At 44.3% G+C, this 26,812-nt stretch overlaps 1 protein-coding gene across 9 annotated transcripts in view; it reads right to left on the bottom strand.

The window, feature by feature from the left end:
* Window positions 1–26,812, bottom strand: part of BTRC (beta-transducin repeat containing E3 ubiquitin protein ligase) — a 187,826-nt gene that overhangs the window by 39,894 nt on the left and 121,120 nt on the right. The window contains exon 1 of one of the 9 annotated variants that reach the window (XM_074999290.1): window positions 856–887. The exons of the other annotated variants lie outside the window; for them this stretch is intronic. Coding sequence (XP_074855391.1) covers window positions 856–872 — 17 coding nt within the window. The 5' untranslated portion in view covers window positions 873–887. Of the gene's footprint in view, window positions 1–855; window positions 888–26,812 lie in introns of those variants that run through there. 9 annotated transcript variants of the gene reach the window in all.

The following is a 26,812-nucleotide window of genomic DNA, read 5'->3' as shown; positions in this document are numbered from 1 at the left end:
AGATATGTATGATCTATTTAGTGGGAGGTAGTATCAATGTAGAGATGGTAAGTGATTTGCTAAAAAATTTGTTTTAGAAAATGCTTGCTAAAGCTAGGACAAGAACTCAGAAACTCCAGCCCCCTAGGCTTGTACCACAGATCATGCCTCTCCATCCTCCTAAAATTATTACCTGTGTTACCCACACCTTGGATTATCAAAAGTGGTAAAATTATTTCCAATCTACTTAAATTTTCAACATTTATTTTTTGTATATTAACATATAAGACACCAGAACTTAAATAGTGTGCCTAATTACTTGCCAGTGTCTCTAACAGAGATGGCTGGGTAGATTTTCTTACAAAACTTTTCTTACAGAACTTCCTTGGTAGCAGCCATTTTAACAAAAAGTATACAGGAAAGTCTTTTATATCCAGCATTGCATCATCCAGAACACTCAAATAACCAGCATTTTAACCATAAGTAAATTTTAATTACATTTTCTATTAATATAGTATAGTGAAAGTAAATACAAATAAATACAGCAAATACAGTACAAGTTTACAGTGTACAATGCTACTGTTGTTGGTAAATAGAAGTATTCTGTAGACATTTTTGTTTGTTTCTTAATATCTAACCTTGTTTTTCTTCAGTGTTATGCATTGCTAGGTATGCCTCTCTAGTATCCAGAATATTTGAATGTCCAGCAACCCCTCAGTCCCAGGGCTGCCAGATATGAAAGAGCTCACTGGATTCTGGTTCTTTTCTACAGTTTGAATTGACTCTGATTTTCCGAGACCTGAGTCCAAGGATATCAGACCGTGTCCTTGCTCAACTAGCCTTTGCATCACAAGCAAGCTGGACTGCAATACTCACTTGGTTTCCTTTCCCATGTCCTTCAAAATGGAGCTGAGAGGCCGCAAGCAGAGGGTGTATGTGTGTTTCCTGGAGCAGTCAGTAGGGGTGCATCAAAGATGGCCAATAGCTGGTGGTAGAGTTGCAAACTAAGGGCAGAATATAAAATCCTTGTACTGTGGTCTCATGTTCATTCCTCGTGTAGACAGTACTGTCCCATAAAGAGGGGAACAGAAAGAGACACTCTGCTTGGCTGTTTATACACAGACATCCCAGAGGCAACTGTGGGAATGAACTCCATGGCATGAAAGGTTGGATTTTTTCCTGGCAATGGCACGGCATACAAAGATTAAGGATGGACTGTATTGAACATCAGCCTTGAGGGACTCTGGCTGTTTTTACTGCAGTTTAGCTGTTTGCAAAACAGAAAAACCCACGAAATGCTGTAGATAGTTGACAAATGGTGTACTTTACCAGCCTGACCTCATTTCATTTCTCATTTCATTTGCTGCACAGCCAATCTTACAGCAGGCTATCTCAACAGAGCGTGGTTTTTAAAGCTGTATCTTCTGCCTTTTGTCTCCTCCTTTCAGTGAAAACAGTCACTATCTGCTAGAGTGTTAAAAGCCCTCTTCTCTGTCACCCTCAAGAAGCCCCTCTAGAAGAGGCAGTGCTGCCAGACATACACAGAATAAAGCAAAGTTAAATATTTATACAAACATGCCACCTGAAAGGTTTTCAGCCAAGGGCTTTCTCCTATTTGTTGGTATGAAGATCTATTACCTGCCTTGCTATCAGAAGTAACCACAGACAAGAGGAACCACAAACAACCACTGCATGTCTTGGCATGGGAAAGCACCCAAGCTTAGCCCCAGAGGAGCAGATCACAGACCTTGACTTCATTCTTCTCTCCCAGGCTCTGATGTGGAAACGATAGGCACCACAACCCCATGTTTCACTGTGATCTGAGCAGTCTAGCACGCTGGGACCTGTATGGCACCTTTACACGTGCAGAGGTCTGTTTCAGCGATGCCATTTTTGACATGGGGTGAGCAGAACTGAACACAATATTCAATGCTCTTTCAATTCTACTTAGACATCCTGGCACTGGGTAGACTGTTTTAGTAAGCTGTCTGTAACAACAAGCTCTTCTTTGGACATGAAGAAACGGAAGAAGAGCTCGGTGGAAATCAAACTGCTTTTGCAGTTGGCCAGCCATTCCCAGTCTCTGTTCAATCCTAAATTGATGGTGTCAAATTTGCAAATGAATTGTAGCTCTGAAGTTTCTCTCTTTGGAGTCTGTTTTTGAAGATTTGTTTTGTTTCAGGATGGTTACTTTTAAATCTGCTACCGAGTGTCCAGGGAGATTGAAGTGTTCTCCTACAGGTTTTTGTATTCTACCATTCCAGCTACAAAAACACTCTCTCCTCTCTTGGTGTTCACACCTCCACATCAGCTGCTGCAAGTGGGCCACATCCTCTTTGACTGAACTGACCTTGTTAACTCTGGCCTCCCTCTTGATCGATACTCCCTCTTTTCATGTGCCTGTATATTTATACCCGCCTCTGGAATTTCCACTACATGCATCTAATGAAGTGGGTCTTTGCCCACGAACGCTTATGCTCCAATAAACCTGTCAGCCTATAAGGTGCTACAGGACTTCTTGTTGTTTCCACTATAATTTATTACCTCCTCCCCTCATCTCTCTCATATCCTGCAACAAACATGGTCACAATAACACTGCAAACAACAATTACAAGGCCATTTTTCCGAGTGCTCCAATTAACACGGTGGACCTTACTTGTATGCACAAGGAGGCAGGAGAGAACAAATATAAGATAGGACCTGAGTTTAAGTGTGGATGGGCAAACTGCGACGAGCAGGCCACCTCCAGGCCACCCAACCGTTTCATCTGGCCCCCGACCTCCAGCTGAAGTGCGGGGTAGGATGCTTGCCCCACTCCAGCTGCCACTACCTGGATAGAACAGTGGGTGGGGAGTCAGAGCTGGTGATGGTGCAGGGGTGCCCATTTTTCCAGGGCTCCCCAATCGGCTGGGGCCTTGGCGCATGCCCTTTCGGGCCTGTGGGAGGAGGTCAGGCCAATGAGCATTTATAGTCTGCCATACAGTTTGCCTACTCAGATTTGGCCCTCAGACCAAAACATTTGCCCACCCTGGGCTAAATAATAGCCTACAAGAAGGGGCAACTTTTAGTTTGGATATGCCTATATTTCTGTGATTAACACAGAAAGAAGCGTGGTATATCATGGCAGGACCACGATCACAGTCATACAGTTTACTTCTGTTATGTATCTGGGGCTTATGGGTCCATCTACAGTATGGGAAAAATCAAATGCCAGCACAGCTCTCAGCTACCGTTACAGACCTCTGTGTTCTTCCAGCCACACCAGCAGTTTTTTAAAGGGCTGCAACACAGATGTCTCCAGCTCACTGTAGAAAGCCGTGTTCGAGCTCTTGCTGTGTACAGATGGACATAGGTGGCAAACTTCTTGTGGTAGAAACTGTCCTGTCTCTTGCAAAAAACCCAACAACTGACTCTACAAGAAATGCATTTTCATGTACGCGAAGCTCTAAAAAGGTTCAGAGAAAAATCAAACAATGCTGAGAGTACCTCATTTGAGTTCTCTCTACAGAGAAAGGGGAGGGAAAGGTATCACAATAATATTCCAGCTCTGACCTGTCTTAGTTACTTATATTGGCACAAAAGAGCAGAGGTCATGGGTGCTTTGGTTCTCAAACTCCAACACTTTGTGTTGCTTATTTACAGTTGCATCTTTACGTTACCAGCTATGGACACCACCTGTGCTGATAAACATTCTGATTTAGACAGAGCCACCTTAACAGGATTTTTGGATGGGTCCTACTGAAGGGGAGGAAAAAAGAAGGACATAATGTTTAATTATAAGAAATGATTGAAATAGGCACAGACTTACCCTGGGTGCCTCTGCACTGCAGCAAGCTCTAAACTTGTTATCGTTAATGGTTTAAATTTCACTGTGCTAATCATTTCAGGACACAAGCCCTTCTTGATAATCTAATGAATTATTCCAACATCCTTCAGCAAAAAAAATCCTCCATGACAGCACTAATTACAAGACGTTTTCCCAGTGCTTATGTAAAATATGACAGAGCAGCAGCTTAGGGAATTGCAGAAAACTGCTTCTAATTTCCACTGAGAAACTGACAAACACCTCTCTTTCATCTCTCCCAGCTCTCAAGTAAGATTTAACTTTCTCATTTAGTTAATTACCGAGTGAGGATCATCATTTTCCTGGATCGGAGCGGCTCAGAGCCTTTATCGTGTTAACTTGTGAACTTGATCGATGGCTGCTGCTAAAACTTAATAACTTCACCCCCTGGCAAATTGTAAGATAAATATAATAGGAGAAACTCTGACAGTAAAAACCTGCCAGAAACGAGCGCTGTGTTTATGTTTCTTTGCAGGCAGCAAAAAAACAACCAACAGCTTATTACTGGGTGCGTGTTACTTATATTTAAAAGACTCCAGGCAGTTAACTTTCTGCATACTGTTCAAACTTTGCTCTCAAGATAAAAGACACTGGGGAAAAGTCAAAGCAGTGACACAATAGAAAAAGGTACTATGTGGGGGGTGGGGGTGGGGGGGGAGGGAAAAAACACAGGGAAGCAAACAGCACTGAAAGGAAAGTCATGGCCACAAGCGTGTTCTGAAAAACTCTAATGAATCTGGACAAGAAACTCAATTAAACAGCAATATAAGTGCTCAAATAGTCTGGAGCCTTTTAGAAGCTGTGGGGCAAAGGCAGAAGAATCCAATGGCACAGCAACAGCAGCAAAATGTCACTCTCTCTCTCCATGGTTCTAGATCTGGAAAAGTCACTGTCAGGTGAACAATTCCAGCACTACTGGCTTTTTGAGACACCTTGTGGCCATAAAATCATTGGGCCATGACCAGATATCACTCAGTGCACGCTGAGCACAGAATCACAGAAGATTAGGGTTGAAAGAGAGCTCGGAGCTCAGGAGCTCGGCTGATCCAATCCCCAGTTTGAAACAGTACCAACCCTAACTAAACGTATTGATGTACTGGAGCGATGGAAGCGCTGAGATGCAGCACAGAATGTGCCCCAATGTGCTTTGCATGATACCCCAAACTAATAAGAGCTAGCATTTTAAAATCAAGTTGGAAAGGGGGCTTGCTTCGGTGGCCTAATGGCAGCACACAACACAACCAGCATGACATCCCGGCTCATGTCCCAGGGCTTGTCTCTTCCTTCTTGGGCCAGTAATTACCAAAGGCTTCAGAGGTAAATTACTTAGTCCTAGTGGGGTGGGACCGAGGGTGGACATGTTTTGAAGTCACTGACCAGTCACCTTTCTAACTCAAGAGCTGCATTGTTTTGAGGATGCCCAAGAGCAGCCTGATAGTTCAGGTTTAACAGGAGGACCTGTAGGGCTCAGACAGAAATTAACAATCCAGATCTTAAAACAAAAAATGGTGGCTTTGACAGACTGAGTTGGTGTGTGTGTGTGTGTGCGTGTGTGTGTACTGGGGGGGAGGGCTGCTCAGGCCAGAACCCAGTGGACAAATGTCCATATTAGAGAACCACCTCCACATAAAAGGGATCAGACAAAGAACCAAAGTCCAATCAGCCACAGAACTGGCATATCAGCAGGACAGTCAATTTCTCATTTCCCCTCTTTAGCTAGAATTGTTTTTCCTATATGCGACTTGACAGAAATCAAAGCTTACAGCACAAGGTCATTAAACAACTCAGTCCAATTACTTTTATTTTAAAAACTCAGTTTAGAAGCTACCCATTACATCTGCCTCTCTCTCTCCCAACAGAGTCTGTGAAAGTTAACCATTAGTTACCAATACTTGGGCTTATTTGCTCAGTACTGAATTACAGTTCCCACATTGCAAAGCTCACTGAAACATTTTCAGCACCCAACACACCTCAGGAAGACATCATCACCAATCACATTTGAGATGAAGGAAAGTACCACAAAAGGAGCCAGGATTTTATCTCCAGGAGAAAATTTAAAGAACACTGAAACTGAAATTAACAATCCCCCAGACACCCAAGAACTAACAATGTTGCCTGTATTTAGTTGTTAGCTGCTTGCCTACATTTGGCTTCTAATTTCACAGTGGCAAATTCAGTAGAAAACTAAGATGCAGTCAGATGAAAGGTCAAGGGACTCAGAAGCCCAGGCTGCTACCCATGAGATCCTGTGGGGAAGAGTTTTCAGACCATGTAAATACACAGGATACACAGTTGGCCTAAGGGGTCCCTGGCTAAGGACTTCACCTTCAAATCAGAGAAGTGACATTTAGAGACAAAGGTGCGTTCTCCTGGGGCCACAGAAAGCTGCAGGCGCCAGAGATATAATGTGCTGAACCTCTCTAGAGACTGAGGAGGGCCAGACTAAGCTATGCATGCTTGCACACCTGCTAGACAAGGCATAGCAATAACAATGCTGGCTGGAAAAGAAGTTCCTCTCCCACACTGCAGAACTGTAAACAGCAATAGGGAGAGCAGATGAAAAACTATTGTTTTAAGCTAATACTTAATGTTTCAGCCAGACCAATAAAGGTTAATTGTCTGGAATCTGGTGACTTTTACCGTATACCTTCTTTTGACATAGGTATCCCACCTGGATTTCAAATGTTAGTAAAAGCACCAAAATAAACTTTCCGTACTGGGAGAAATGGAAGTGAACTGGGAGTTTTCCCCCTACCTTACCCATAAGTTTGGCCAGTTTCTGCAGGTTTCCTCTGGTACTGAGCAGCATTTCCTTGATATTTTTCCATCCATGGGTGGAATAAATTTTGTTATGTGCACTGAGATGTGTGGATGTGCACCACAAGCTGCCCACTATGGTTAGCAGAGCATCCACAGCTAATCAGCTGGGTAACATGTTAACATTTCCTGGTGGCTGCCCAAGCGCTCTGCTCACATGAAAAGCTGCTGGTGGGGAATCATCTTGTGACAGCAGCACCTATCGGGTTGATCATGTTATGAGGATGATACATGGATACCAAATGATGGTCTTCTATGGCCAGCTTGCTCATGGAAAGTGCTCTATTGGTGGTCAGTATAAGTGGTATAAAGACATCTTAAAGGCCAATGTGAAGCCATGTGACATCTCCCAATGATTTGGAAATGCTCGTTCATGACCCATTAGCTAGGGTGGGTAAGAAATGGTGTCCCTGGCCTCTGTTTGTCAGAGGCTGGAGAGGGATGGCAAGAGAGAGACTGCTTGATCATTGCGGGTGCATCTACATTTGCATTTGCAAGAGGCATGCAAAAATGCAAATTAGGTATATATTTGCATATGTAACACCTAATTTGCATATTCTAATTTCAAAAGAGCTGTTTTCGAAAGAAGAATGCCAGTGTAGATGCTGCTCTTTTGAAAGCACACCCCATCTTTGAGAGAATCTTTCCTAAAGGGAAGAAGGAGTCTTTTGAAGATGGGTTTACTTTCGAAAGAGCAGCATCTACACTAGCTTTCTTCTTTCAAAGGAAGCGCTTTTGAAATTAGAATATGCAAATGAGGTGTTAAATATTCAAATTTATACCTCATTTGCGTGCCTCTTTCAAAAGAGGAATGCAAGTGTAGATGCACCCTACCCATTTGGTTCACTGCCTCTGGGGCATCTGGTGTTGGCTACTTTCGGCAGACAGGAGACTGGGGCTGGATGGACCTTTGGTCTGACCCAGTATGGCCAGTCTTACTTGCTTATGTTCCCCTTTCAGATATGTGCCCTGCCCCACCTTTGGGCAGCTGATGTTACTACATAGTACCACTGTGAATGGAAAGGAGGAATATGCACATTATTACTTGGAGAACAATCTACTGAAGTCAGCTTGGAACAGTAGCAGCAAAGGGCTCATTTATGCTTATAGCAAGGGACAGGCTATGCTCCAAACAGCAGTTTTCTAGAACATCCACTTCTGACCACATTCATAGGTCCCTTTAGGGGTGTTACTCAAGCTTTTCTTTTCTTCCCTCATGAACTCCCTTAATCCAGGCTGAAAGCCAACAGGAACGCAGGCCAACCTGAATAACTGAAAATGAAACGGGACAACACATTAAAAGAAGGGGAAACCAAAGAGGTCTAACACCCAGGCATGGCTGCAATGGATAAAAGTATGAATGGCAGTAAGCCTCTTCCAATCCTACATTGTGGAGCACAGGCCATTGACAACCATGAGTAGAGCCCCCATAACCCCCAATTCACAGCAAATTTTGGCCATTTTCATAGTTGTAGGAATTAAAAATCATAAATTTAATTATTTGAGCTACTTAAATCTGAAATTTCATGGAACTGTAATTGTAGAGACCTGACCCCAAAAAGTGTCAAGGGGGATCATTGCAGAGGCAGGGCATTGCTACCCTTGTTTCCGTGCTGCTGGTAGTGGTAGTGCTGGTTTAAGAGTTGGGCAGGGGAGAGCAGCAGCTGCTGTCTGGAAGCCCAGCTCTGGAGACAAAGCCACGGCCAGCCGCAGTGCTGGGACCTCGATCAGCAGCAGCCTCCATTTGTCAGCCACCCAGCTCTGAAGGCAGCAGCACAGAAGTAAGGGTGGCAATACCACAATTTCCTTAAAATAAGCATATGATCCCTCTGGCAATTCTCTTTTGGGTCAGGACCTCTAATTAGAAAAATGCTGCCCTCCCCAGTGAAATCTGTATAGGATAAAAGCACACGCAGGACCAGATTTCACAGCTTCTGACACATTTTTCACAGTTGCAAATTAGTTAGGAGCTGGCTCACGGTTTCTGGAACATCTTGGTTGTGTCTGCAGAAAGAGTTAATACACTTTTGGCATCAAGAGTGTGAAGCCTTTTCTGAGCTTTTTGGATATTCCCTGCTCAGTTCACTCTGGAGAGGACAGCTCATTTGTGGCATTACTCTTCACTCACATTCTTGCTTGTGAACACTTTTTGCTGGCTGCAATGAGGAGGAATAAAGAAATTCAGTGACTTGCCCAAGGTCATGCTCAGAATTAGTGGCCCATTCAGAAATAAAGGCTAGGATACAACAGGGTCCTTTCAATATCAGATCATCCCAGGTTTCCTCCTTTTATAGGAGGAACAAAAAGAGCAGTGGTCAAGGAAATGCCATGACTCCTAATCCACCATTCCTCTCCCCGTGAACTCACTCCTACATGTTGCTCGGTGCAATTTAGCAGCTCACATTAGCTAGCTTAAAAAAAAAAAGCAGTCCAGTAGCACTTTAAAGACTAACAAAATAATTTATTAGGTGGTGAGCTTTCGTGGGACAGACCCACTTCAGCCCATAGCCAGACCACAACAGACTCAATATTTAAGGCACAGAGAACCAAAAAAGCAATCAAGGTTTACAAATCAGAAAAAAATTATCAAGGTGAGGAAATCAGAGAGTAGAGGGGTGGGGTGGGGTGGGGTGGGGGGGAAGTCAAGAATTAGATTAAGCCGAGTATGCAAAAAAGCCCCTACAATGACCCAGAAAATTCACATCTCGGTTCAAACCACGTGTTAATGTGTCAAATTTGAATATATATCTGTTCTGGTATGGCTACGGTCTGAAGAAGTGGGTCTGTCCCACGAAAGCTCACCACCTAAAGTGGTACTTGACTGCTTTTTTTGTTTTGATAGTATATAGACTAGCAGGGCTATCTCTCTGGTACTAGCCAGCTTAAGGGTGTCTTCTCCGTTCAGGTTACTTACTCCCATTCTGTTTAGGTAGAGGTGGCGCCAAGGATGTCTCCACCCTGCTGTTGTGACCACCATGTAGCTCTTATTTGAATTGGACAGACAGGAAGGGAAGAAGCAAAGAAAGAAACACAAAATGGGAATGAAAAGGAGAGAGGGCAGGAACTCTTCTGGGATACTGCACAGGGCACTTGGAGCTGGGCTGCCCATTTACCAGACCACGGCGTGAGTGGTGCCAACATACAAAGGTTGGGACCTACTGACGTGTGGTTTCAGGCTGTGGCTGGTCAGTGGGCTATGGCCAAAACCCATTTGGGGTCATCTTGAAGCCTTTCCTCACCCACCAGATGTGGCCAGCAATCTGCTATACACCACCATACATCTTAACTTGCTTGTTCAGCCATTCTGCTGACTTTACCTCTCCTGTCTCAGGATTATGTGAGACCATCATTTCTCAGTAGAGGACGGCCTGGGATCTTGCCTCCAAATGCGTGGGCAAAGGAAATTCTTCCAGGTCCCCTCTAGCTTTAGAGAAGAATATACTGGTCTGGGATATACCAGATCACAAAAGAATTAAACGCTAGACAAGACGAGCATGTTAGTCAAAGACTACAGCTCTACAGTAAGCCAGGAAGAAGCATCATTGAGACAAGTGGGAAACGGATTGCTTCCAGTCATCAGAAAGCATCACTTGCCAGAGTGCCCCTCCCATAAAACATAACTAAACCTCATGACCCTACCAGACTCATGGCCAGGAAGAATGCCATTTTGTGTGCTTTTACCCCAAATGGTACACGTTTCACAGGGGACACCAGCCTTTCTCACACTGAGGGGCCTGACCCAAGAGGGAGCTGCCAGGGAGGTCACTAGGTTGTTTTATGGGGATTGTGTTATTGCCACCTTTATTTCTGCACTGCTGCTTTCAGAGCTGGGAGGCTGGAAACTGGCAGCTGCTGACTGAGGGCCTGGCTGTGCAGGCAGCACCACAGAAGTAGGATGGTGATACCATACCAGACCATCTTTTACTTCTAGACTGCTGCTGAATGCGGCTCTTGCCTTCAGAGCTGGGCTCCTGGCTAGCAACCAACCTCTGAAGGCAGCATTACTGCCTGCAGCAGCACAGAAGGAATGGTGGCACTGCAACACCCTCCACCCCCACAATTACCTTGTGACCCTCTTACAACTCCTTTTGGGGTCAGCAGGCCTACAATTACGACAGGGTTACATTTCAGATTTAAATAGCTGTACTCATGAAATTCATTATTTTAAAATCCTATGACCACGAATATTGACCTGAATGGACAATAAATTTAGTAGGACCCTCAGAAGAGGGCACCGTCCATCACCATCCTTATTTGTGCTGCTATAGGGCCTATTTGACCCATCACGGACCAGGAACCTACGTACTTGGTGCTCGGGCAACTAAAATGATGAGGGGTTTGGAACGGGTCCCATAGGAGGAGAGGCTAAAGAGACTGGGACTTTTCAGTTTAGAAAAGAGGAGACTGAGGGGGGATATGATAGAGGTCTATAAAATCCTGAGCGGTGTGGAGAGGGGAAGTAAAGAAAAGTTATTTACTTGTTTCCATAATATAAGAACTAGAGGACACAAAACGAAATTAATGGGTAGCAGGTTTAAAACTAATAAAAGAAAGTTCTCTTTCACACAGCGCACAGTCAGCCTGCGGAACTCCTCGCCAGAGGAGGCTGGGAAGGGTTGGACGATAACAGTTCAAAGAAGAGCTAGATAAATTCATGGAGGTTAGGTCCATAAAAGGCTGTTAGCCAGGGGGTAGGAACGGTGTCCCTGGCCTCTGTTTGTCAGAGGCTGGAGATGGATGGCAGGAGACAAGTCGCTTCATCATTGTCTTCAGTCCACCCCCTCTGGGGCACCTGGCACTGGTCACTGTCGGCAGATGGGATGCTGGGCTAGATGGACCTTTGGTCTGACCCAGTAATGGCCGTTCTTATGTTCTAATGTTCTTGTGTACAAAGAGAACAAAAAGATGGTTCCTGGCCTAGAGTTCACAATCGAGACAACAAAGCTAGGTGGGCCTTGGGGTTCCCCTGACATAGCTGAAACAATCAGGAACCTCTGCTTGCAACCAGAAAAGCTTACAGATCTCACTCAGTTCCAGAGTTACACCTTGTCTTATATTCCTTGACTCCTATTTTTCTCTACAAATAAATCAAGACTTTCCAAGCAGAGGAGGTACTCACTCTGCCAGAGTTATACCCACCTCAAGAGAGTCAGAGAGCGTGAGTGCAACTGCCTGTAACAGAATCAAATTGGATGGGAAGGGACCTCTTAGCTCCCACTCAGCCCATCCTATGGTAGTCAAAGGAGGATTATTCTCCACACTCTGTTTTCTAGGACTATGCTCAGCCGAGAGATCTGTTAGACTGCACCAGGCTCCAGACTGGAAGTCTATTGTTTCCAACTCAGCCTGTGCTTTCCTTTGCTTGATTGCCTCACAATCCCCCCTCCCCAATGCTCCCTTGCACCAAGAGACCTAAGATTAAATTAAGTAATGGAGCTCATCAAATTCACACGAGAAGTTTGATCTGTCCCCGGCAGTAAAGTGGAGCATTATGTCCTAAAACAAGAGGGCTGGCATCACTCCTGCATTCTCATTCTGCCTTGTGCAGCTCCAGGTGGTGTTGGTCACAGAAAACAGCTAATCCTTTTTCCAAAATCTGCCAGGGTACTTGGCTGAACATCTTATGGAAGGGCAGGCAAATTACGGCCCATGGGCTGCATCTAGCCCGCTGGGACACTGCAGCCCCAGGTCTCTCAAAGCAGTGGGCTGCTCTGACCATGTACCTCTAGGTGCCATGGGCGTGGGGGAGGCTCCTTTTGCACTGCTCCTGCCCCCAGCACAATGGGAGTAGCATGCTGGGGTGGGGATTGGAGACCTTGCATGCTGCCCCCACCCCCAGCACAATGCTCATCACTTCCATTGTACTGAGGACAGGGGTAGCAAGTGCGATCTCCACCCCTACGCCAACCCCCACCCCCATGAGTGGCGCCTAGAAGCATACATGGCCCCAGTAGCCAGCTATTCTGAGCAGCCTGGGGTTGTGGCCCACAGGAAGTCTGCCTGAGGGTTCCACTGGGCTGCTGGCTGGGAGCCACTTCATAATTGCCTTGCAGAGCCTGCATCTGGCACCCCACCGCCTCCCTCACCCCAACTCCCAGCCCCCAGTTACACATCCAAACCTCCTGCACCCTCCCCCCCGACCCAGGGCCCTCCCAGATCCTGCAGGGCCACTTACACCCTTCTGCCAGGACAGACTTCTCATCTGCACTCATATCCCCTCCCAGACCCCACCATGCTCCCCTCCTACAGGTCATTCACAATCCCCTCCTTCATCCAAACTCCCTCTCAAACCCCACACCCTCCCCTGTGCCGAGCTCCCTTCTGCTCTCAACCCCCACACCAGACCCCTACTCCCTCCACAGAAAGGTGTGGACCTTGTCCACTGATCAAAATCTTGGAGTGGCCTTCCATCAAGATTACTTAAGGCACTGTATTCCAAATGGTTCATTTTATATCAAGCAAGACAGCATTTCCTTTTATCAGTACTGTATTTGTTACCGTTTAATTTCATCGGGTGTGCATGTCTTCTCATATTGTGAGAACGAGTAAATAGGACCATTTAATTTCCTTTCTCTGTATCATACAGGTAAGTAACTGCTCTAGCATAACATTTCTTCCTTGTTTCTCCTCTGTCTTGGGGCAGTTAAAAACTAGACTGCATTGTGCCGGGCACTGTCATACTGGAGAGCCTACTGTTACCCTCTGCTTTGCTAAGAACAACAACATCAGATCAGTCTTGGGAAATAGACGCACAACTTCTCAATATAACAGAAAATTAAACGTGAAAAGAATCTCTCGGTTGCTGCCAGCGAGCCAGCTAGAGAAATATAAGCAGGGTTCCTATTCTGGCCCTCTGAACAAGGTTAGAGCTCCCTCTAGCATGCTCACAACAGAACAGCCACGGGCCCAGCTGTGACAGTTTGGTCATGCCCACAGCTAGCTGCAGTGTTGCTGTTTTTAATTTTCATTTGCTTTAATTGTTGCTGGTACGTGAATAATTAATAGGCTGCCCCACCAGTTCCAGTGAAGTTCAGGCAAAACAAATGACAGAGGAGAATTCCTTCTAAGAGTAAACGAGATTAAAAATACTCAGCTTGCTATTAGAGGTAGAGGAGTGCATTTTAAACTCCTGTGATTCAGGCTCTGTTCAATGAGCCAGTTTGATCACGTCAGCCGTTTGCGTCATGCCAGTAATTACTTTAAAAATCAGATAATTAGAAACTTTAATTTTCAGTACTGGTCACCTATTCTCTTCTCCTGGGCAGCGGGGGAGCGGGAGGAGGGGTATCAATCATCCTCCATAGGCAGTTGGCAAGTCAACTACAGGTCAGGAATGGCTTCCAAATTAGAGGCTTTTGTTTCAACACTGAGCTTTAAAAAGACTGGGCTAGGTGAGACTAGAAAGGTATAACCATATTACACTGAATTCAGTACTTTTGCCAATGGTCCCTGGCAATAGCTAATGAGAGGAAGAAAAGACCTTTTGAGTCCAAGGCTCTTATTTAGTGATCACCAATAAACTGTGCTGGTGATAGGATGTAGCAACCTGATGCCACAACCTGGGATCAGGTCTCCCCAGTTATACTCCCACTTCTGCCACTGACTTGCTGTGTGGCCTGGGACAATCATTTCACTTCTCTTCAGCTGTCCATTTGCTGAATGGGCATGACATAAAACCATTCATCTCACAGGCAGGTAAGTGGCACTCGGGTGAAAGCGCTCCCACCAAAAGGGCATGCCACACTAAACATGACTTCTCACATAGTCCTAAGAGTGCATCTTCCTCTCAGGCAATACAAACCAACTGAAACACGGATATTTTTATTACTAAGAATCACCTGGGAAGGCTTCCAAATGTTAACCAGTGGCATGTCTTAAATGATCCTATAATATTTTACTTAAATTACAACCATACTTTACAATCTGCTAAATAATCCCAAAAAATTAAGCAGCCTTTAAAGCAAGGACCCAAACCCCAAAGGTAAAAAACCAGTTTCACTGCTGAAGTTTCCAGACTATTCCAAAAAGACAAAGTGTACTCTCACAACTGCCTTAAAATCAATACAGTTATGAAGCAAGCTAACAAATTCTCCTTCAGACCAAACGAGTGCCCTCGAGAGGGTGCACTTCTGTTAAGTCGCTTTACTTATCATAGTAAGCTCAATATTTAACCAGCAGGGGACTTCCGAACTTTGCTAAATTTTGGAAGCTAGTGATTAATACTACTGTCATTCAGAGTTATAGCAAAGGTGATAGATAAATACAACAGGATGCATTAGGATAAACTCAGTTACATTTTTCTTTTTTCCCAAAAATCTGCTGGAGTGAGAAAGACTAAAAATAACAACTACAGCCAAGTATACTCCGGAGTACTGTACTGAAACCATGAAAACCTCCTCTCACGGTCCTATCAATACCTCTCGGTCCTGATCGACAGTTCTCTGATATGCTAGGTCTGGGCTCCCCTATCGCACCTGTAATACTGCTAGGCACTCCTGCAGGAAGTGGCATGGTCTGTATCTTGGAGGGGCATGGATGTTTTCATTACTCGTGTTCACTGTGTTGGACTCTTGTTGGATCTTGGCTGGGATCCTGACAGATGTTTGGCTGTACATGTGTGTTTCCCTTCTATGCTGTCCTAGGCCTATGCTGACCATTGGTGTGGCCAGTCTTGAGCAAACCACCCAACGAACACAAGATCTGTTGAGGGACGAAGCACTAGGCCATGTTTATTGCTGAAGCAGCCTGGTAACAGCACTTGGCAGACTCTATGCAGATACTAAGATACGCATGCCGATGACCATGGACGCAGCTCAGTGAACTGTAAGACTTTTAATTTCCCCTTGACTGGACAAAGACACTTCTTCTCAGATACAGCTTTACACCCTGATACAAACGATTTAGCACTGCTCCTCTGACATGGTTACTTACTGCCCCGACATCACCTTGTATAGGTGTGTTTCATTAAAACATTTCTATTATGTAGTATCATCCTGACCTTCTCCAGGGAGTGGGGTGGGTGTGGATGGGAGGTGTGGGTGGGTGCTTGTTGTTCTTGGGGAATGCTTCTGTGCCGTTCTTCCTATCGGGACGTGTTTGCATGAGTAGTCTGATCAGCATTTTTTCGGGGTGTGCATTTCTGCAGTATCAGCCCCGCTCTTGAGCAGGTTGTGCCTCATACCAAGCCCCTGATATAAGGGCTTATGTCTTAGACTCTCGTCCTGCTACATGATCCTTGACTGCTTCTCTGTCTATGCAGACAGCAACCGCATTTTCCATCCACACTTGGCAAGGAAATTACAGCCTTTCTTTCTGAACATGGCCTTTGCCACACTTATCCCCACCTTCTGCTGCCTCCAGATTGAGCTACTGAAATGTGCTTTCCTGGGGACAGATGAAATGGAAGCTGAAGGTGGCCTAGAAACCTGCTTCTCGGTGGTTGCTATACCCAACAATAGGCTGGTTGGTCAGCTGGGATCTGACAGTTCCTAGATGGGTCTGGTTTGGGACAAATCACTTTCAGTGAAGGATTCAACTCTGGAATTTACTGCTGTCTTGGTCCTACAGAGTCCAAGTGAGCTGCAGCCTGCCCTGAGGCTCAAAGATCTACTTTCTCCATAGTGCTAGTTAGGGTAAGGCAGACAAGGTACGGGGGGGATAATGTCTTTTACTGGATCAATTTCCTTTGTTGGAAGGTGCAGAAATTTCAAACGACACAGAGTCATTCTCCAGACCCGAAAAATGGCTCTTTGCCCATGAAAAATTTCGCTCCAAAATATCTGTTAGTCTATAAGGTGCCACAGGACTTCTTCTTGTCCTCTTTTTCACTTGATACTTTGTAACTTCCTCCAAGGTTGAGCCAATGAAAGATACAATCCAACCTACTTTGTCTCTCCCATACCCTGGGGCAATAGCACAGGAAAATGTAATTTAGGATGTTTGACTGAAACTGGCTTATGATGATGTTTTTTATTTTATTTGTTATAAGGGAATCTGGAGGTTGTGTTTGAAAGGTGCGCTGCATAACTTATGAAAAAAGATTCTTCATCCCTGTCCAACTACACCCTTTCCTGATCCATATCTGGACCTTCAGGCAGCTCTCTGAATGTGCCCCACAGTCTTCAAATCTGTTAATTGTGTTAAATTACATGTGCCTTCTATGAAGCATTAAACTCCGAACTCATTTTCATCTGTGATCTAAGCCAATTCTGAAACCCAGATTTCAAACAATGATGCATTAACTTACGCTGAAGACTAATCATGTTTGGTTTCTCCTCAGACAGAATTCAGATGGTAGTAAAGCTCTTCTCTTGCAATCCACTTAATAACTGTTGGGACAGTAAATCATGATCTAGAATGGGAGTGACAGACCTAAATTAACATGATAAAAGAGCAATCTGATTCCACTCTGATTCACATATTCCACTCAATTTTGTCAAATCCAGAGGTGTTTTTTTAAAAAACAAAACAAAACAAAAATCAAAACACTGGCATTAATTAAACAACAGTTTTATTACCTACAACCAAAGGCTCACAAGGCGGGCTTATCAGACAGCTCTGCTAAGAAATTAGAAGCCTCACTCAATTAACAATTTAACTTTTTGTGGTGTTGATGCTAATTGAGGTATTTTTCATTTTTATTTTCATGTAAGTGAATATTATACAGGAGGGGTCAGCCTAAGAATAACAGTAATCAGGTGAATTAACAGAAAAATCTGAGGTCAGAAGACTTCATGCTGCAATATTTTAATAATTAACTGATATTTCAGATCAATTCTTAATATGTAAGCGCTGCTGCTAAGGGCCCTTCTGCCCCTTCAGAAGCAATGGGCAGCTCTCCGGCCAAAGGGAAGCCAGCACATTTGAGAGCAGAAGTGAACTTGAGTGTACAATGAGGATGGCTTTACCGTTATGCTTCATAAATCCAGAATGATACACTGTGCAAATAGCCTATATCCCCCTGTATTCAGGAGTCAAATTCTCCACTCCTACCTAGGAGAAACAGCAACTATACATCTGCTCCACTTAGTTTATTTTACCCTTGAAGTTTCCAAAGTACTTAAAAGGCTGAACATATAAGAACTACTTCACTGCTAGAAGGGAGTTGTTTCATTACAAAGTGTTTTCGGGAATGCTTAGGAAAATCTATCTGTACTTACCTGACTATTGCCATTAAAAGAATGAGGCTCTGTCTATGCTTGCAGCATTAAAGCTTTAACACGACAACGTGGTCACGGTGCTAGAGTTGGAAGACCACCTCCCAGCGATGGGAGCCTGTCTACACTGGCACAGGGGGGTGAGACAGTGTCAGTACAGTAACTTGCCTGTGTAGACAAGCCCTTAGATTCATAGATTCCAACAAGAGAGACTTCAGTCTGCTTGTGGTCTGGGGGCAGGACTAGACCCGTCAGTCAGAGGCAGCAAGGAATGCCCTGCACTCTAAAATGTCCTTCTTTTGAACCAACTTCTACAGGTTGGATGATTCAATTCCACTTCCAAAATTACTGATCACATTACATTACTTTCAGGTAAATATATAATTTCTCTTGTTACAGAGCATGGGAAATTCCCCAGAATGAAACCAGCTCATATTTTGCATTACCTCTTTCTATCTGGATGATCTGTTTGTCTTCACCATGGGCCAGGTCAGTGAACTTCATTGCTCAAAGGAAATTTTCCCATTCTTCATTGGGCTACGGCAAACAGATTTTCACTGCATGGAAGCCTTGGGGAGGGGCAGGATCATCCTTAAAATACAGCCATCCAAAGCAGGTATTATATATATTCTCCATCTTCCAAAGACCAGAGACTCGACTTTTTGCTTTGGCAGTCCTCTCTATCCACATTAAAGTCCACTTGGAAGAACCCATGTCTTGTTTCGCATACCTAACCTACTGATTAAAATACAGGTTTTGCACCAGCCAGCAGAATAAGTCTCTCTTTTTAGGGTACAGGAGAGTGATAATCACTTAACCCGCGTGTCCTTCTGAACTGCTTTGCCCTGGACTGCAGTGACCTTCACTAGGAGACCAACGGGGCTGAGAATTCACAGGCTCTGCAGCAACAAATGCATAAACACTAATACTGCTGTTCCCTTATTCCAACCTTCTGCATGATCCCAGGGAGTGGTTGAGTATATGGGACAGCGTATTACAGAGACATCACCAGCTTTATTAGGTCATCCCCTCACATACTGAGGAATCACTGGGTACTTCATTGTTGTTTTCAGACTGACTTGACGCGTGAGGATATTTCTGGGTGCAGGTTCAACTCTGCTAATCCAGCATCTGCCAGGGATGTCTTGGTGCTCCGCTCCCTCTCAACGGGAAGCACACAGAATTAGGAAACTTTGCCCCACCCTGACAGGAGACGTTACTTTCCTCTGTGGGGAAGGGTGAGCACATCCTGCGTAATTTATTTATGAACACCCAACAGACAGGTTGACCGACACAATCAGAACAAGTCCATGATGCAGGAAGGAACTCCCTTCTGAATCCCTTTCTATTGCACAGGCTCCACACTGACCAGAGATGGATTTGCATGTCCTCAGGGGCTCCAGCCTAGGCCATACAGCAGAATTACCTGGGAAATCTATTATAAAGGTAGCAACAAAGATAACTGGGCCTACAGACTCCTTACTGTACTCTCACTGTGGATGCCGCCAATGCCAGCGTCTAAGTGCCCACTATGACAACAGGGGAATCCCTCTGAGCAGCTTATGAATGATGCAGGAGATTACGCATGGCTGAGTGACTACATCTGAATGAGGGTGAGGCGGGGAACTGAGCTCAGGTCACAGAGCACCTCCAGCCCCACAGCACGGCACTCAGTGACGCGGAGCAGGGGACACAACGTTCCCTCTAATTTTTTCTGTTGATGTGCATAGTTTTTCCACCCATATGCAAAATAAAATAGTTCATGTGCACAGAGGCACACGCGAATGCGCTCCCCTAGCAGAAACGAAAACCCGAGCTGGGGGTACTCTGCAGATCAGCTGGGCAGAATTCAAATCTCTCCTGAGTGCCCGCACAGGCGCACGGCTTACCGGGAACACTGGACACAGATCTCTCCTTTCACCTCTGGCTTTTCTTGGCTTAACTTCCTCCCTGCAGCCTCAAGGCACACCAGCTGCTACCAACACCTTGGAAGGGGAAGGGGAGCCCAGGAGACAGTCTCACCTAAAGACAAATGGAGCCCAGGGACACAGCTGGGAACGAGATGTGTTTTTCTGACTAACACTTGGGCTTGGAGCTTGGAAAATCAAGTGCAGAATTTTCCTCAGGAAAGCTTTACAGCAGCCCAGGCTGGGGGGGATAGTGCCTGACAGGTCTGGTTCTGCCCCAACCTGCAAGCAGGCTGAAGCACGCATTGTAGCTGATCTGCAGGCGGCAGCATGATGAACGACCAGTTAATAAATAATAGTAATACCACCCACTGCTTAGCTACTTGCTTGCCTCAGTGGATTTCAGTGTGCTCTACAAAAGGAAGCAGTATTACTTCCCTCATTTTACAGGGGGAAACTGAGGCAAAGGGAGCTAAGGAGACTCACCCATATTCGCCCAGCAGACAGGTTGGCAAGACTGGAAATAGAATGGAAGCCCCCTGAGCCTCAGCACAGTATTCTAACCACTAGATCACAATGTGCGTAACCATGGCTCTTCAAGATGATTTAGTCCGACTCCCATGCACCTCCAGCTGTATCAATCTGGGTTACACGTGTGCCCTGGGCCTCCTTGTGCCCCCATCTGATGTCAGAGCAGCCACAACCTTGCCTCAGTTCCCTTACTATTCAACACCCTTGGTAGCTCAGGACTCCAGAGTTGGAAGACAGCGAAAACTCCTGCTCTGGTGGTGGTGAGCAATAAACATCCTGTAAGCATGATGCTGATGTGACCGGCACGACTGGTACTAAGGTGTGCACCAGCAGGTGTCTGACTTGGTGGACAAGCCTGTTCTCTCCAATGCCAAAGGGGACAGCCCTGGAGGTAGGGCTGGTGTTGGCTGGGTGTCAAGAGGTGCAGGCTGCTTGTTTGCCCCATCCCTTGACTCTTTTCAGGCCCTGATGGATTTCTTTCCAGAGGCTCCGCTCTGCCTGTCTTTATGGGAGGACACTCCAGTTTGCCTGGAGCCGCTACGCTGTATGCTTCGAATGGTCTCTGTCAGGGCTCGACTTGGACTTCATAGGCGCCTGTTTTGTTACAGGTGAGATCTTTGGTTCTGGTCCTTTCTAGTGGCAAACTTTTCTGTGCAGCCTGTCTGCGGATGGGGACAGAGATGATGCTGGTTTGTCCACTAGCAGAATCTGAAGGCTGGTCTCCTCAGGGTATGATTAGACCTTTATGTATTGTTCCAGAAGGTAAAGTTTGAGCCTGGTATCTCACGTCTTAGGAAAAAATGGCTGGCAAACAAATATCTGCTGGCTGTGTGAGATTCCAGAAAGAGGCACTTATGCATCTCTGAGGGTACGTGTATGCTTACCAGAAGCCTTACTCCTTCTGGGGGTGGGTGTTTGATTAGGTGTGCCTAGAGGGGACATGCTAAATCGCACCATCAGGCCTCTACTGTCGATGCTGGTACTCCTCATTCTTGTGAAGAGTATGGAAGTCGATGGAAGAGTTTCTCCTGTTACAGAGGTTCCTAAATTTGAGCCAGCCTTTTTAGGTGACAAATCTGAGGAACTCACTCAGATTGAAGTGACATTAGAGGAGGTTTTGGAGTTAATTGATAAGCTGAATAGTAACAAGTCTCCAGGACCAGACGGCATTCACCCAAGGGTTCTGAAAGAACTCAAATGTGAAATTGCGGAGTTATTAACAGTGGTTTGTAACCTATTCTTTAAATCCACTTTGGTACCAAATGACTGGAAGACGGCCAATATAACGCCAATATTTAAAAAAGGCTCTAGAGGAGACCCTGGCAATTATAGACCGATAAGTTTAACATCAGTACCAGGCAAATTAGTAGAAACACTAGTAAAGAATAAAATTGCAAGGCACATAGAAGAGCACGAATTGTTGGGCAAAAGTCAGCATGGTTTCTGCAGAGGGAAGTCGTGTCTAACTAATCTATTAGAATTCTTTGAAGGGGTTAATAAACATGCGGACAAGGGGCACCCAGTGGACATAATATACCTAGATTTCCAGAAAGCCTTTGACACGGTCCCACACCAAAGGCTTTTATGTAAATTAGGTGGTCATGGGATAGGAGGAAAGATCCTTTCATGGATCGGGAATTGGTTAAAAGACAGAAAAAGGGTGGGAATAAATGGTAAATTTTCACAATGGAGGAGGGTAACTAGTGGTGTTCCCCAGGGGTCAGGCCTGGGACCGATCCTGTTCAACTTGTTCATCAATGATCTAGAAAATGAGGTAAGCAGTGAGGTGGCCAAGTTTGCAGATGACACCAAGTTGTTCAGGACAGTCAAAAGCAAAAGGGATTGTGAAGAACTACAAAAAGATCTCAGCAAACTGAGTGATTGGGCAGCAAAATGGCAAATGAAATTTAATGTGGGTAAGTGTAAGGTAATGCATGTTGGAAAAAATAACCCAAATTACACGTACTACATGATGGGGTCAAATTTAGCTACGACAGATCAGGAAAGGGATCTTGGAGTTATAGTGGATAGTTCTCTGAAGACATCCACGCAGTGTGCAGCGGCAGTTAGTAAGGCAAATAGGATGTTAGGAATTATTAAAAAAGGGATCGATAATAAGACAAAAGATATCATACTTCCCCTATATAAAACTATGGTACGCCCACATCTTGACTACTGCGTGCAGATGTGGTCTCCTCACCTCAAAAAAGATATATTGGCATTAGAAAAGGTTCAGAAAAGGGCAACTAAGATGATTAGGGGCTTGGAACGGGTCCCATATGGGGAGAGGCTAGAGAGACTGGGACTTTTCAGTTTGGAAAAGAGGCGATTGAGGGGCGATATGATAGAGGTATATAAAATCATGAATGGTGTGGAGAAAGTGAATATAGAAAAATTATTTACCTTTTCCCATAATACAAGAACTAGGGGACACCAAATGAAATTGATGGGTAGTAGGTTCAAAACTAATAAAAGGAAATTTTTCTTCACACAGCGCACAGTCAACCTGTGGAACTCCTTGCCCGAGGAGGCTGTGAAGGCCAGGACTCTATTAGGGTTTAAAAAAGAGCTTGATAAATTTTTGCAGGCTAGGTCCATAAATGGCTATTAGCCAGGGATAAAGTATGGTGCCCCTAGTCTTCAGAACAAGGGCAAGAGATGGATGGCAGGAGATAAATCACTTGATCATTGTCTTGTGTTCTCCTTCTCTGGGGCACCTGGCATTGGCCACCGTCGGCAGATGGGATGCTGGGCTGGATGGACCTTTGGTCTGACCCAGTATGGCCATTCTTATGTTCTTATGTTGACCTCCCCCTCCGTGTGGATGGCCAGAAAAATCCATCTTCGACACAAGGATTCCAGCTACACAACAGTCATTGCTGGAACTGCCCAGCTGTGATCGATTTTTCAGTCTAGTGAAGACACAACCTGTGATTACTAATTCATCCATTAGTAGGGTTTGAAGCCGACAGGTTTCTTGAGTCCGCCTAGGACTGTTCTTAGGCTTTATGGAGCACTACAAAGTACTATTAAACTGGTGCCCCTAAGCCCAATGAGAGTCTTGGCAGGAGGGGGACGAGTTTTTAGAGATGTGATTTTATAATCTTCAGCAACACACTAAACATATTTTTAGAACAAATACAAACAAAGCTCCTGGGGACTAACACAGTAAATTCAGAAATGGACTGTATATACGTGGGGTTGAGAATGCACATTAGATGGCTTCATTACCACCTGAACAGCTCTTTCATAGGTTTGACATTCTGCTAATCGGTCCGTCAGCCTTTTTCACTTTGAAGTTTTGATCCTCTCTGGAGGAAGCAGAGCCACAGAATAGGGATAGGAAGAGGCACAGGGAGTCAGTGGTGCCCCAAATGTTCAGGTGCCCCACAAAACTGAGTATTCTGCGTATGGGTAAGTATGGCTCTGAGTCTGTCATATTAAATGAGGTCTACATAGCGTCTTGGTCAAGATGGATCGACAAGCACTGGCTGAAGATGAAAGTAATCAAAGGAGTTCTGAAGAAACAACACATGCAATTTAGAATGGCAAGCTGTGATCACCAGTGTTGAATTCAGCCATGTCATCAAGGTTAGAAACCCTGATTCCTATGATAAGCATCATGGGTTCCCTAATGACCACTACAAATTGGAGAATTGCTTCCCTTCTTAACAGGAACATAGTATGGGTATCCTTCTGACCTATGACAAGCAAGACATTAAGCTGTTTTACCCATTCTCATGGTGTTGAAACCCTCAAGAGGTATAAGATTCCCACACTGCTGTGATGGTCTACCTTTTGAAAAGGCTTTATCAACTGCCACATTTATGAATTATTTTATAAGGCTGATAAGAAAAGCAGCTTTTCTGGTGATTCACCAGTCTTCAAGGTGAGAACCAGAGGAGCATTTTTACAAATATTTATTAAATTTACTTGTGCTTTTATGTTTTAAAACAAATGCTGCTGTCTTTTAACTGAAGAGGAAATTCAAATAATGTCAAAACAAGCATGTGTTCTAACAACATATAACACATGTAGTACAAAAAGGTACGTTATTCAATACCACAGTTGCACAAGTTAAACCTCAAGAGTCAGGAAATTTGAAAGTTACGGTTGAAGATATACATTTTACAGCCTAATGATATAACCCCTAACTGTGTCTCAAATTAATTTCTGGCAGTCTTACATATACACATAATCTAAGACACTACTGGAATATAAGGACTGTTATAATGTTTATGTATGGGGCAGAGTGAAGTCTGCATGTTCACTAGTAACTCTTGAATCTCCTGACTCTGAAAACTTAACTCAGAGCTTGAAGAACCAGACTGTTTTTTGTTCCAGCCTCCAAAAGATGTTGGAAAAGTTTAATGTAACCAAGTGATTTGTTTAAAAAGGTATATAAATTCAGGAAGAAAAGGCTTACGATGAGAACTCCTTTGCAACCTTAATTGCATCAATCAGACCCAGCACAACAGAAAAAATCTCACTCCAAAAAAATGAACAATACTCTCCAACACTAACAAAGCAGTGTTCACACTTTCACTCACCACCACAAAACTTTGTCTTTCATAAGGGAAGGGGGTTTAAGCCCCCACGAACAGCAAAAGTTGCTCTGATCAAGGGCAAATGTAGACACAGCCTCTGTAGCCAGTGTTGGCCACATCAACGCTCTTTTAAATATGCAGAATGACTTGAATCAGTTAGATGATACTTACAAATACCTGCAGCGCACAGCTCTAATGAAAGCTGTTATGCACCCAGAAGGAAAGGAAGTCATTAAAGCAAAAGACTGGGTGTTTGTAGACCTACAGATTTTGTTTATTAATTATTACTGTTCTGCTACAGACTCTGTGTGACTTTGTTCAAGTCACCATTCTTCTCTTGGAAAACTACGTACCTAACTCACAAGGGCTTTGGTGTTAAGCATGCTGTGATTCTGGGATGACAGATGGTACAGTAAACTCTTCGACATCTGGCAGCCCCGGGACCAGGAGGTTGCCGGATATTCCAATATGCCGGATACGCAAGAGGATCCAAATACTCTGGGTGGGGCTTTGTGCTGCACCAGGAGCGGCTCTGAGAGGCTTCCACATTGCCACATGGAAAGCCGCTCTGAGTGGCTCGTGCATGGCTGCACCATGCAGGGAGCAGCTGCGGTCAGGAGAGCGGAAGAGCCACTGGCTGCAAGGAAATGCCAGTTAATAGAGAAGTCCGGTTGTTTGAATGCTGGTTAAAAGAGAGTTTACTGTAGTTTATAATATTTCACATAGCTTGAAATAAATCCAAGTGACGGTGTTAAGAAAAGGAAAGCAAAACAGAGAAAAACTTCAGAACCAGCCCCAGGAAAAGAAAACAGCACAGCAGAGAGAACTGTCCTGCCCCAGCCTACGTCACAGAAATCTGTCAAAATGTAGGGGAGAAATGACACACACCAAAAATTACCATGGAAGTCAAGTCAGTGTTCCAAGTACATTAAACATGCAAAACACACCACAATCTCAGACAAATTATAGAAAACTAGATTTTAAAAATTCCCACCAAGAACACCAGTGACAAATCACCTAGATGTTAAAGGTAAACGGGAGTGAGGCAGGTAAAACTTGATCGATAAGATAAAGAAGACCAAGAAATGCAGAATGTGCAGTTTCACATATATGTAAATATTAGCACTCCTTAGGCTTGCTATTAATTCACATGTGGAATATTCATGCTATTTGCATTATTATACCCCATGCCAGCATACTCCATTCTGGAGTCACAGTAGCGGACTCTATAGTTAAGGTGTCAGGAGCCAGTGCGTTCTAGGAAAAATCTCCTCCACTCTTGTTAGCATCTTCTCTGAATAAAAATGACTTTTGGACAGAAATTTTATCATTTAATCCCACGAAATGAGTGAATCACTTTGTCAATTTCTAAATGGAGTTAAAGGGCTGATTTACTAGCCTGTATGTTTTATAAAAATAATTCTCCACCCTTTTATGCTGTCAGTTCAGAAAAGGCAGGCTTTGAAAAATTTTAATTAGTCTTGGACGAGCCCTCCATGTAAGGTTAAGGAATGAACAAATATTCTTTATCCTTTGCAGCTGGAATAATTTATCAACAATACATTTCAGTAATTTTCCATAAGGAAGAGCAAAGGTGCTTTGGTTTGCATGACCAACAATGTTAGCACTTTAAAGACTAACAAAACAATTTATTTGAATAAATCCTTTTGTTAGTCTTTAAAGTGCTACATTTCTCCTGTTTTGTTTTGTTAGAATACAGACTAACATGGCCACCTCTCTGTTACTACTCAAAAATGCTCGTGTATACAAATATTAATACTTAGTTCTTATGTAATATTTTTGGCCACAAGCTCTCAAAAGACTTTACAAAGACATGCTGAGAATCATTATCCCCATTTTAAAAATGGGTGAGGCAGGGAAGTGAAATAATTAGTCAAGAACATAAACAGGTGTCACGCTGGCCAGGGAATGCAACCTTGGTCCCCCTTTCCCAGTTCAGTGCCCCACAAAGGGACTACACAGCCTCTCATTCTACAAAAGCCATTACAGCCTTGTGTTTTGAGACATGCG

The sequence above is a fragment of the Carettochelys insculpta genome, chromosome 7 (assembly GCF_033958435.1).
Source record: "Carettochelys insculpta isolate YL-2023 chromosome 7, ASM3395843v1, whole genome shotgun sequence".
In the NCBI taxonomy this organism is placed as follows: domain Eukaryota; kingdom Metazoa; phylum Chordata; order Testudines; family Carettochelyidae; genus Carettochelys; species Carettochelys insculpta.
This window is presented reverse-complemented; position numbering and strand designations above follow the sequence as displayed.